Here is a 12,872-nt window from a genome sequence, read left to right as displayed (position 1 = left end):
GTGCTAGGGCTTGCCTTTGTCCTCTTTCCTTGTTGCTGCTAGCACAATACCCTCTGGGGTTTTTTTGGAACTGAAGTTATGTTCCACTCACCAGTAATCTCAAGATCCCTGATGTGCTAGGGTGCCTGCATAGAGGAGAGTTCTGGGTACCTTGGGGCCCTCAGCTGAGATCGTGCTGAAGTTGGCACAGGGGTGGCCCAGACCATAATGAACGCCAGCTACTGGTTAGGCAGGCATCCTTTGTCCCTGTTCCTGCTAGCACAAGACCCTCTGGGTTATTTGGAACTGATGTAGTGTTCCACTCACCAGTGATCTCCTGGTCCAGGGTGTGCTAGGGTGCCTGCAGCATGGAGAGTCCTTTGGGGCCCTCAGCTGAAATAGTGCCAAAGATGGCACAGGGGAGGATGGTGCACCAACCAGAATGAACCCCAGCTGCTGGACGGGCAGGTATCCCTTGTCCCTGTTCCTGCTAGCAGAAGACCCAGTGGGTATTTTATGTACCCTTCTGAATGAGATTAAATTTCCTCCCTTGTGACCTTGTTGTTACTTGTGCTCTTTGGATCTGTGGATTATAGCATGGTTTTCAAGTACTTTATGGCTTATGTCCACTTCTAAGTGAGTATATTCCATGAATGTCGTTCTGGGTCTGGGTTACCTCACTCAGAATGACATGAGCTGCTTCTGATAAGGAGAAAAGCATTTCCAAATATTAAAGGTAAGGACAATATATTAGATGCTGTGGAACTTTGTATTTTAAGGATTGCATTAATGTTAGTATCTATTAATACTAGTATTAGCCATGGCTTCTAAGTTTCCAGTGTTCATAATTAAACACTGAAGAAGTATGTTTAAATTTCCATAACAACAATGTTTTATGCAATACCTCTCCTGGGCATATATCCAGAAGATGTTCAGAAAGACACATGTTCCACTATGTTCATAGCAGCCTGATTTATAATAGCTAGAAGCTGGAGAGAACCCAGATGCCCCTTAACAGAGGAATGGATACAGAAAATGTGGTACATTTACACAATAGAGTACTACTCAGCTATTACAAAGAATGAATTTATGAAATTCCTAGGCAAATGATTGGACCTGGAGGGCATCATCCTGAGTGAGGTAACACAATCACAAAAGAACTCAAATGATATGTACTCACTGATAAGTNGATATTAGCCCAGAAACTTAGNATANCTGAGATAAAAGATACAATTTGCAAAACACATGAAACTGAAGAAGAACAAAGACCAAATTGTGGACACTTTGCCCCTTCTTAGAATTGGGAACAAATCACCCATGGACTGAGTTTCAGAGACACAGTTTGGAGCTGAGAAAAAAAGGATGGACCATCTAGAGATGGCCATATCCGGGGATCCTTCCCATAATTAGCCTCCCAACGCTGACACCATTATATACACTAGCAAGATTTTGCTGAAAGGACCCAGATAGAGCTGTCACTTGTGAGACTTGCTGGGGCCTAGCAAACACAGAAGTTGATGCCCACAGTCAGCTATTGGATGGATCACAGGGACCCCAATGGAGGAGCTAGAGAAAGTACCCAAGGAACTAAAGGGATCTGCAACCCTATAGGTTGAACAACAATATGAACTATCCAGTTNCCCCCCCCCCCCTTTCAGGGCTCATGTCTCTAGCTGCATATGTAGCATAAGATGGCCTAGTTAGCCATCAGTGGAAAGAGAGGCCCATTGGTTGTGCAAACTTTATCTGCCTCAGTCTAGGGAAACACCAGGGCCAAGAAGTGGGAATGGTTGATGGGGGGAATAGGAGGGAGAGGGTGGGGGACTTTTGGGATAGCATTGGAAATGTAAATGAAATAAATACCTAAGTTTAAAAAAAGAATAAAAAGACACAATGTTTTATGGTAATATTTCTAAAGATAATAGTAATAGTCAGGTTATTCTCAGCACAGTGATATAGTGAGATTAGAAGTAATCCATCATTTATTATATATGACATGTAAAACACCAGCAATTTAAGTCTTTAAACAAATTTCTTAAGCAAAAGGTCCCAGGATTTCATCAACTTCAACATCATCATCAACAAAAACTACAATAACAACAACAAAAAGAAGCATTTAGACCATAGTCCATATAATTAAATAAAAGAAACTCTTAAAGTGTAACCACTGGATAGTGTTGGCTTGACCCTCAGATCCCTATCTACAGCATAGCCTCCTTTCTAAAAGTGCCCCTGAGACTGCTCCCCTTGAGATTCAATCCTTGCCTGTTTGCTTAAAGTATTTCAGGCAGTGAATCTTTAAAAACTTCATTCAGTTAAAGATTCATGGGAGCCTAGGTGGTTCCCACATCTACTGTTGTTTCATCTAAAGGTCACAGAAAATAAAAAGAGCCCACGTTAAAGAACACATGGCAGTTTGGAAAAATCTGGATCTTGACAGAAGTAAGTATTATGAATAATATACATAAAACCACATACACACATATGTATATGTATAGTTCATCTGAAATTACACATTTCAAATAAAGGAGAATGTGGCTAGAAAGGAATATTGTAGGGAAGGTAGACAAGAGGAATTACCAAGGAAAGAATGAAGGAAAGAAAAGAGGTAGATGATTTTGAGAATAAAATAAATTATGACAGAGAAGTTATAGCAGCAAGTGAAGCTCTAATCATGTAGTCACAAGCATGGAGTGGATGAAAATGCTGGTGTCCCATTAGTATTATTTTTATATGTAGGTCTCTTCTATTCTCTTCTGCTCTGTTCTCCATCCTGCTACCACCTTGTCCTAATACTGTTCTCTCCCTTGTTTGCACACAAGTCTATGGATGACTGTTATGTCACACATTATGCTAGTCTCATTTTTATCTTTCATTTCCTATAATACTGAAAGTCTCTCTCTCTCCTTCTCTCCATGTTCCCTTCTCCCCATTATTCCTTTCTCCCATTGCTCACCTCTCTGTGCCCCCTTTATCAAAGCTATAAATATAATAAAATCTTAGGTATACTAATTTTATTCTTTATAGGATTTGATATTAGAAAACCCCACACATAAATTCAACTTCTGATGTATCTTTCACACAGATATTTTAAACAAGGTGACATTCAAAAATTATGTAGCAATCATATGGAAATTTAGGTTGATAGACAAGGCTAAAATCCCTTTTATTTAACCATGATCTTCAAAATATGCAAATGCTGTTGAGATATGAATCACTTATTCTTTCAAAGCAGTTCTATACTGTTTTATGTCTATTTAGAAAACAGTCAGAAATACAATGACTAAGGACTCATGAAGTCACGATGAAAGTAAAATAGGAAAAGCTATAAAAAGCTATTTAATACCATGTTTAGACCATTATAGGCAGTAAATATAAAGTATATAAAACTTTCTATTCACTATTTGAATTACCCAAGTCATGGAGATTAGGTTTTGCTGTTTTACAATTTTCTCTAAGGTAAGCTTATTTAAAGTAGCAGAAAATCATAGAAAATTCTTGATGACTAGTCACAAATTCTCATGATCTGGGCATTGTATTTAAGTCTGAAGAGTTAAATTTCAATGCTTCCCTTTAAAAAAATTATACAATTAAGATGCAGCTCGGGTAGGTTTGTAAAAGATATATACGAGAGAACTTCCCATTAAAAAACAAAAATTGCAGACTTTTAAAAGTGTTGTTTAAATAAAAGATATGTTAGTAACTAAGGTAAAATGTGTTTATTCTAAATGTGAGTAAATAAATTTCTCTCTGCGTGTTTCTGTCTCCCCCCACCGTGTGTGTGTGTTGTGTTGTGTGTACTGTGTGTATGAGAGAGAAAGAGAGAGACAGAGAGACAGAGAGATACAGAGAGAGGGTAGCAGAGAAGAGAAGTAAGAGAGAAAAGGAGAGATTAAGAGGAAGAGAGGAAGAGTAAGGTAGAGGGGCAGAAGAAGACAGGAGAAAATAGAAGTAGGAAGGGGGCACAGAGAAGTGAGCAATGAGAGAAAGGGATAATGGGGAGAAGGGGACATGAAGAGAAGGAGAGAGAGAGACTGATTACAGTATTATAGGAAAAGAAAGAAAAAAAACTGAGAATAGCATAATGTGTGACATGGCAGTCATCCATAGACTTGTATGCAAAAAAGGAGAAAACAGTATTAGGACAAGGTGGTAGCAGGATGGAGGACAGAGCAGAAGAGAATAGAAGAGACCTACATATGAAAATAATACTAATGGGACACCAGCATTTTCATCCACTCCATGCTTGTGACTACATGGTTAGAGCTCTGCTTGCTGCTATAATTTCTCTGCTATAGTTTATTTTATTCTCAAAATCCTCTACCTCTTTTCTTTCCTTCATTCTTTCCTCGGTAATTGCTCTCATATTACCTACAATATCCCTTCCTAGCCACATGCTCTTCCGTTTTTTTTTTTTTTTTACGTGTAATTTCAGATGAACTAAGTTTCAGCTGTGCATGTTGATTCAACTAGAATTCATGGAAACTCATAAAAACATCACAGAGTTCATTTTTATGGGTGTTTGGGAGAATAGACAAATAGAGCTGCTGTTCTTTTTCTTGTTCCTGCTTTGCTACCTGGCTGTCTTAATGGGGAATTCCGTCATCCTTCTCACCATCAACTGCAGCCACCTAATCGAACAACCAATGTATTATTTTCTCTGCCATCTTTCCCTCATGGACCTCTGCTACCCCTCCACTGTGATTCCTAGGCTCATCAGGGACTTGGCAGCAACAAGAAAAAACATTTCCTATAATGAGTGCATGACCCAGCTCTTCACTGCCCATTTGCTGGCAGGTGTGGAAATCTTCATCCTGGTGTCCATGGCCTTGGACCGCTATGTTGCCATTGTCAAGCCCCTGCACTACATGGTTATCATGAGCAGGAAGAGATGTGATATGTTGATTGCCACGGCCTGGATACTGGGGTTCTGGCACTCCATTGCTTTACTACTGATGGTGCTCAGTCTGCCGTTCTGTGGTCCCAACCACATCAATCACTACTTCTGTGACATCAAGCCTCTTCTGAAGCTGGTCTGTAAAGATGTTCATGTTGTTAGTATCTTAGCAATTGTTAACTCAGGGATGGTGCTTTTTGCCATTTTTATTGTACTACTTGCCTCTTACATACTCATATTGTGCTCTCTGAGGACAAGATCATCTGCAGGGAAGCGCAAAGCACTCTCAACCTGTAGCTCACACGTAATGGTGGTAGTTTTATTTTTTGGGCCCTGTATTTATACCTATGTTTTACCTGCAGGAAATGAGAACAAGGATAAGGAAATTTCTGTGTTTTATACTGTGATTGCCCCCATCCTAAATCCTGTCATATACACACTGAGAAACAGTGAGATGAAAAGTGCCATGCACAAAGTGTGGTCTCAGCTGTCAAATCTGGAGTTGAAATACGTGAAACAATCTTGTAATTCTGCTCTGATGTTCCTAGGTCAGCTACTATCCAACAGGTCACAGAAAGTACAAACAATTTAGGGGAAAGTTATGAGTCAAAGGAACAACTAGCCTCTATCCAATCTTTATGTTACAAGTTCATCCAGGGGTGATTAGCTGGATATAAAGGCCTCAAGCTTTGCTTTCATTTGGTAGAGTATGTGCTTTAGATGGGGACACTCTAGGTTTCTTTCCCAACTACCTCAACATACACAGAGATGTACACACACACACACACACACACACACACACACAGAGATGTGTACACACATGTATAAGCATGCACACCCACACATACACACAATCACACTAAAAATGAAGTATAGCTTCACCATGTCAGTCCTCTGTCTCAAAAAAATACATGAAACCCTGTTACTAGTAGGAATTTAATTCTATTTTCTCACTTGTTAATTTTTACATTTATTATTATTTAATGATTCCTTTTGCTATATATTCATTACCATGATGCTGGATTATATAAGGTCACCTTCATATGTCCATGTAACATACTTAGAGCACATTAACATCCCATATTTCACTCCTTTCCTTTTGGTATCCCTCACAGAGCAGATATAGATCTGTCTACTCAGAACTCACTTGGTTGAAGAGGTATGATATCATTACTAGAGGCTCTTGAATGTGGTAAATTCAGGGGGACATTTTGCCTTTTTAAATATTCCCATCTGTGCTCTAGTAGTTTGCAACAGTCCTATGAATATATTTTTGGTACATGTAAAGTGATATAATATTTCACAACTAGAAGATCACTCTGTTAACACACAAAAGTCTTAAGAGTGTATGTTTAATGAGACACTTTCATGATATATGCTTTTTCTCTTATTTTCTGCCTTCCTGTGATAGCCTTTGTATGGTTGTGAAACAAAATCTTTACCAGATCCAGTGAAGTTTTCCTTTATTGCATTTGCTCAGCTTATTCTGGTTACTATAGTTGAAAGTCTGTGCCTTATATATACCACCACCTTTGCTCTTTCTTACTTTCTCAAGAAAGATTTTGGAGACCCATCATCAAGCCTAAAAACGAACAAACAAACAGATAAACAGTCATAGTAACCACCCAAATTCCTTCAATTTCCAATGTTATTATGCCTCAAGATATTTACTATTTTTCTGGTAATCCTGCATTTGAGAGCAATTCTCCTTTAAAAACTGGGTTTTCTTAATTAGATTGAGTCATGTTTAAGAATAATAGGCATATGTCACATAAAATAAATGCATAGTTTTTTATGCTTTATTTTTCTTAGAAATGACTCTTAAAAATGAGCCTCCTTTGGTCTGTGCTAGGTCCTCTGTATGTATGTTATGGGTGTTAGCATGGTGTTTTGTGTGACTCTTAATAGTGGGAGTTAGGGAGTCTCTGACTCTTCCACCTAGTCTTGAAACCTACTGGCTTCCTTTAACCAGGGTTGAGATGAGGATTTTTGTCTATTCTTAGTACACCTTGTTATACCAGATTTCATAGTCTGCTATTTTCTGGAAGACAATAGTGAGGTGGAGGAGAAGTGGAAGGGGAGGAAACTGCAATCAGGATGTATTGAAAATAAGAAATAAATAATAAAAAAATGAGGATCAAAATAAACACACCAAATAATACTCAAATGCATTTTGACTTTACATGTTGATATTCATTAATATTTACTTAGGATTTTTACATATATTCAACGTGCAGTATATCACTAAGTTACAACATCAATTTTTTGTCTTTTACATCATCATATTTACTGTCCTTCAAATTAAAGATTACCTCTCTTGTCAATTAAAGTCATATATTATTAGAAGTAATTTTTAGAAAAATAAAAACAATCAGCAAATATCTCCAGTTACCTCAAAGCCAGAATGGAAGTCAGCCTTTGCATGTTTCCCTGTTAACCTTTCTGTACTAGAGAGATATTGCTGCACTACTTAACAGTTTTTCTCATGTGTTATATAGTATTGTTACTATGTGCTCTATCTCTGCTCAGTGTTTTAACTCATTACCTCTACTTAAATCAGAATTCCTAACGTTATTCTGTACATAATTCCCTCACTGAGGTATTACTCTCTTATAATCATGTAGAAATTGGGAATGGAGAGAATCTTAAAGTTAACACAGTTCCTCATTTATCTAAGTCAATCCTTCAAGCATGCAAACATTTAAAAGTCTAGAATAATAAGGAAAAATATTTGCCCATTCCATAGCAGCCAGAAGCTGGAAACAACCTAGATGTCCCACGACAGAAAAATGTGGTTCATTTACACAATGAAATACTACTCTGCTATAAAGAATGAGGACATCCTGCCTTTTGCAGGCAAATGGATGGAACTAGAAAATATCATCCTGAGTGAGGTAACTCAGACCCAAAAGAACATGCTTAAGGGTTCTTAATTGATTATGCTTAGGAGTAGGTTGAAACCCTTGTTCGTCAAGAAGGGAATAAAATGCAACCATAGAAGCTATTGGTTGTGTGCTAGATATTTTTGACTGAAGAGTCCATATTTTTTTGAAGCAATTACTCATTTTTTAAAGTGGATGTTTTATTTATTTACATTTCAAATGTTTTCCTCTTTTCAGGTCTCCCCTTTGGAAATGCCCTATCCCCATCTGCCCTACTCTGCCTCTATGAGGGTGCTTCCCCACCCACCCACTCCTATCTTCCCACCCTGGAATTCTCCTACACTGGGGCATCAAACACCCTTAGACCCAAGAGCCTCTCCTCCCACTGATGCCTAACAAGGGCATCCTCAACTACATATATGGCCATCACTATATGTCCCTCCATGTGTATTCTTTGGTTGTTGGTCCAGATCTCAGGAGCTCTGGGTGGGGGTGTTTTAGTCCATATATTTTTACACATCACCACATGAAATGCTACATTTTCCCATTGTTTCAATAAAGTCATAACCTTTATGGGTGAAACATCATATTCTAATTGGAGTTTAGACCTACTCCACAGAAGAGAATATGAGCATAGCACTGTGAGTCAGGACAAAAATATATAAATAATAAACGTGTGTGGAGTTGTCATAGGTCATGGCTAAGAGCCAACTGCTATTGTTTTGTTAAATATATGTGATAAGTATGTCAAGTATCTTCTAAACTTTTGTGTTGACATTAATTAACTACTGTTGTCATCAACTTTGTTTATGAAGAAAAATGTCCTCATATAATGGGTGTCAGTTACAACAGGGAATCAGTTCTATCTACCTCAGATTACTCACGTTATTTTTGTAAAGATAACACCCTATTATGGGGATCAGCAAAATTGATAAGGAACACTTTCTCCCATGCCAAATGCAATGTTTTTCCTGAGATGAGAAAGCAAAATATTTTATCCAGGAGGCCTCTACAAGTCCATATCCATATAGATGTAAGCTCATTGTCATGCATCCTTCTTAGGCTTAAAGTTCATGCTATAGTAAAGACAAACTAGGTGTAATCCTGGTTATTATTGAGTTGCCACAAGGATTGGGCTATGCCCCAACTCTATTCTTAATTACAGATGTTTTAGTACTGCCTGTTCTAGTAATAGGTAATCATGGTTTGGTTTCTAAATCTTATTGTAATCACATTTGTTATGACCACCTGCTCTTATGACTACCTTGTTATGACAATTTTGAAACCATGTCTTTGTTTCACAAGAGGTTACCACCACTTGTTAAGTTATACTTTTGTAAACTTATTTATTTGCCTATCAAATTCCTCATTTGGAAAAAAACAAAAAAACAAAAACAAAAACAAAAACAAAAACAAAAACAAAACTTCTCCCTCTGAGATATAAAAACATTATATTCCTTACATCCAATGCCATTTTTTGAACACACTCTTTAAAGGAACACAGCCCAATGTAAAAGAATAAATATGTTTGTTTTAATTAATTTGCCATGAACTTTTGGGTTAGTGGTCTTTCTCCTCACAACTTTGGAATTAATATATTCTCCTTATTTACTGTTTAGTAAGTATTGTTATATCTAACTCTATAAGCACAAACCACCATCTTTTTAATGTCCACTTTTCTCATTGTAATTTGTACCTAATATATTCAGAAACTAGTCAACTAGCATGCAGAAACATGGGTAGCTTCCACATTCCTTCTAATATTAAACAACATTATTACTATTACCAAGAACTGAACATCAGTATATATTATGGTTATTTCATTGTCATAGCTACATAGCAAGCATACTTTAGGTTATTATAGTAACTTTTGTCTTAATGACTGGTGATCTGTTGGTCATCAACACATGGCAATCAAGTAGTTATACTTCAAGAGAAAGCAGTATAATCTTTATAGTTTTAATCTCTCTTATATAAAATGTCATTTTGTACTTCATGAACTAACAATATAGGCAAAAAGATAAGTGTATATAAATGTTGTTAAGTGGGAAATTATTATAGGAGTGCTTTATAAATTTTCATTGTAGATGAATTTTAATCCACTATCATGGCTCTTTTGGCAAAGGATCACAGCCAAAGACCTTCTAGGTCTATGTAATCTAGCTGGAATGCTCTAGGTTACAGTATGATATGGCTAGACTACTGTGGGGCAGTGGGCTGTGCACAGACAGCTTAGTCTCCAGTCAAGCATAGGTCTTGAACCCTAGGGGACCCAATTTCCATCTACATGGGACAGAAGGTATTTGATCATGTCTCCTGCACTCCTGGCTTCTGTCAAAGTTACCTTCCCCACAGCCCCCACAAGAGAAGTGTGTGGCTATCAGTCACATAGAAGAAGCACCAAGCCTTCCCACATGCAAATAAGGTTTTCCCTAAACTCACAGTTCAAGCCAATGTGTTGTACCTGCTGTAGAAACCTGAATCACCACCAAAACTGTATATAAATTCTAACCAGGGAATTAATTAAAGGTGTGCAAGAACTACTCCCTTATCTGAGATTTTTGTTCCAAGAGCTGTAACACTTGGGAAGAGATCTTCGCTCCCGTAGTGCCACCCGAGGTTCTGCTGCACTCCTCACTGGATAGTCGGCTTCTTGTCAGCCCAGTCTGACCCAACTCAGTGCAGAGAAGCTTGGCGTTACCTAGTGACCTGGAAGGCATGGCAGAGACCTCTTCTCCCTGCCTGCACTCGCTTCATTTCACTGGAACCCTTGCACCAGTCCTGGCCAGATATCTCCGTAGAAAACATCTGGTACCCAGGCCCGCAGACTACAGATATGCCTTTAGTACATACTTTTGATCCCTTGCATTGAAAATAAGGTTGTTTTGTAGAAGGAAGAAGCCATCTTTGAAAACAATACCTGAGGTGCAGACAAAGTGATAAATCAGGACAGATTTAACTGAATGTGTCAGAGATAGGGTATACCCTACTCTCACAAGAATAGCACAGGAAGGACAAGCTACCTAAGATTAGTGTAGGGAGTAAGATAGTATGGCTGTTTTAACAAAACCATTTGACATAAATTAATTAATTAATTAATTAATTAATTAATAAAAAGGTGGCAGAAAGAACAAGCTAGACACAGGTGAAGACAGAATGTGCCAGAGAATGAGAAGGAGCCATATTACCAAAGTTAGTATGTGGCCAAGCAAAACAATTGAGTAAGAAGCTGAGAAAAGCCAGATTGAATAAGTCAGCTTGATAGATTAGATTGCACTAAGGTTAGACATTTTCAGTCTTATTTCTAGGAATAGTTACAACACAGAAAGCTCTAGACTCTGCCCTAGCCATGTATTTGTACAGCCTGTATATGACTCTCATTTCATCTTACCATCTGAGAAAATAAAGTGACATTTATAGGATGCTATATTTAAAAGGGGATATTTTTCATTAGGTCTTTTTACTAAAATTGCTAGTTAGCTAATTTTAATGTTGTTTTACTGAATTTCCCAGTTACCTAGACAAAAGTAAGTGGATTTGAAAGTTATTGAGGCTGGACACCTACTTAGCCTTGACTTTGTGGTTAATTCTATGTGTCCTTGTTAACAGTTTAATTTGGAAGAAAGAGAAACAAACATTGTTCCTATGATTTTGAAATATCATAGTTAATCACATGAAATTTTAGATATCATGGTTAATCAGTAGTAATCACTGTTAGAAATGGATCATTAAGTTGATCATACCCTTTCCAAGGACTCCATAGGTTAGTTGAGTCTGAATACCTCCTAGGAGAAAGAGAAAATGCTATTTTAAAACCCTCACAGATAAGCTTGATTTCACAGGTAGAAAAATCAACGTAATGCACATGAAACCATTTTTAAAATTGGAAAGACTAAGTGTCTTCTGAATGTGATATGTATTTGTATACTCCAGAAACCCTTCTGAGTAATACAGTTGCTTACAGACCCTCATTGCTAAATTGGCATCCTTTCTGCCTTCCACCTCAGTAAGATATTTTTTCTTTCCAATTCCTTTTTCTAGACAATCTTAAAGTGTGTATCTTGATACTCTAGGCATTCTCTCTGAACACACTCCTTTGCCCATTTTTTTTTCTGTTTACAGAACTCATTACTGAGTCTATCTACTTTCTTGATTTATACCTTAGAAAGACTAATTTTCTCCACTTATTCATCCTACATGAAATTAGGGACATCTGTAGACAGCCTACTCAATTCTTTTTTCCTCTCCTAAGTTCTGACTCAATCCATCTCAAGTTCCTTAGTCCTTTTGCTCTTTTATCTATAATACTAAATAATTTTGAAAAAGGAAGGGATTGTCTGTTCTCAGTGACATGAGTTATTAAAACAAATGGAAAGATTTTTTCTACTTTCAAATTCAGAGCTCTGTATTCATATTAATTCTAAAAGAAATTAATCAATTTTGAGATGTTGAAAGGTATCTTCTATAGGCTTCATTACAGACATCTGGTATCATCATTCAGATCTTCTCTCTCAATTAGTGTTTATAAATACCTTGTAAGTTCACTGTAGGTAATACAATATGTTCCTCCCTCCTGTGCTCTATTCCAAAGCTTGGGCAGGCCAATTCTTAATTGAAGCAGACATTCATGATCTAAATTCATTTTTCCTAATTATATGTTATCTCTTCTTTCTTGCTTACTAGTGTCAGCTTCACTATCCATTCTTGCATTTCTGTTTTTTTTTTTTTTGTTTGTTTTTTTGTTTTTTTTCTCTTCTGGCAACTTTGGTAAAACTGACAACACTTCTGTAACCTAACTGTATCTTGTTACTGAAATCAAGGATAATTATTTTAATATTGTAATATTGTTATAATTGTCTAATGAGACAGTGCAAATTGGATGCATTATAGCGCCTGAAATGTTTCTGATTAGCTTAAGAAGGGAAACTTTGGATGACAAAGCTGCCCACAATGTCAATGTCTTGTACCATTATGTGCTAGCCTATTCCCTCTGGAGGGCAGAAATAATATTTATCTTTCCGCATCCTATTAGAAAGCTGCTACTGAAAGGTATTGGGCTGATGAAACTTATATAGCTAGTCCTCTTACAGGTGAGATATATTATTTCTGCATTC

General features: G+C 37.2%; 1 protein-coding gene across 1 annotated transcript; it reads left to right on the top strand.

The window, feature by feature from the left end:
• The first annotated feature begins 4,457 nt into the window (after positions 1 to 4,457).
• Positions 4,458 to 5,468, top strand: LOC110290509 (olfactory receptor 4P4-like). The gene has a single exon (XM_021157062.1). It carries the CDS (start codon positions 4,458 to 4,460, stop codon positions 5,466 to 5,468), a length of 1,011 nt encoding a protein of 336 aa, XP_021012721.1.
• The last annotated feature ends 7,404 nt before the right edge of the window (positions 5,469 to 12,872 follow it).

This window comes from Mus caroli, chromosome 2 (genome assembly GCF_900094665.2).
Source record: "Mus caroli chromosome 2, CAROLI_EIJ_v1.1, whole genome shotgun sequence".
NCBI classification, from domain to species: domain Eukaryota; kingdom Metazoa; phylum Chordata; class Mammalia; order Rodentia; family Muridae; genus Mus; species Mus caroli.
The sequence above is the reverse complement of the archived record's forward strand: the minus strand, read 5'-3'. Positions and strand labels throughout refer to the sequence as shown.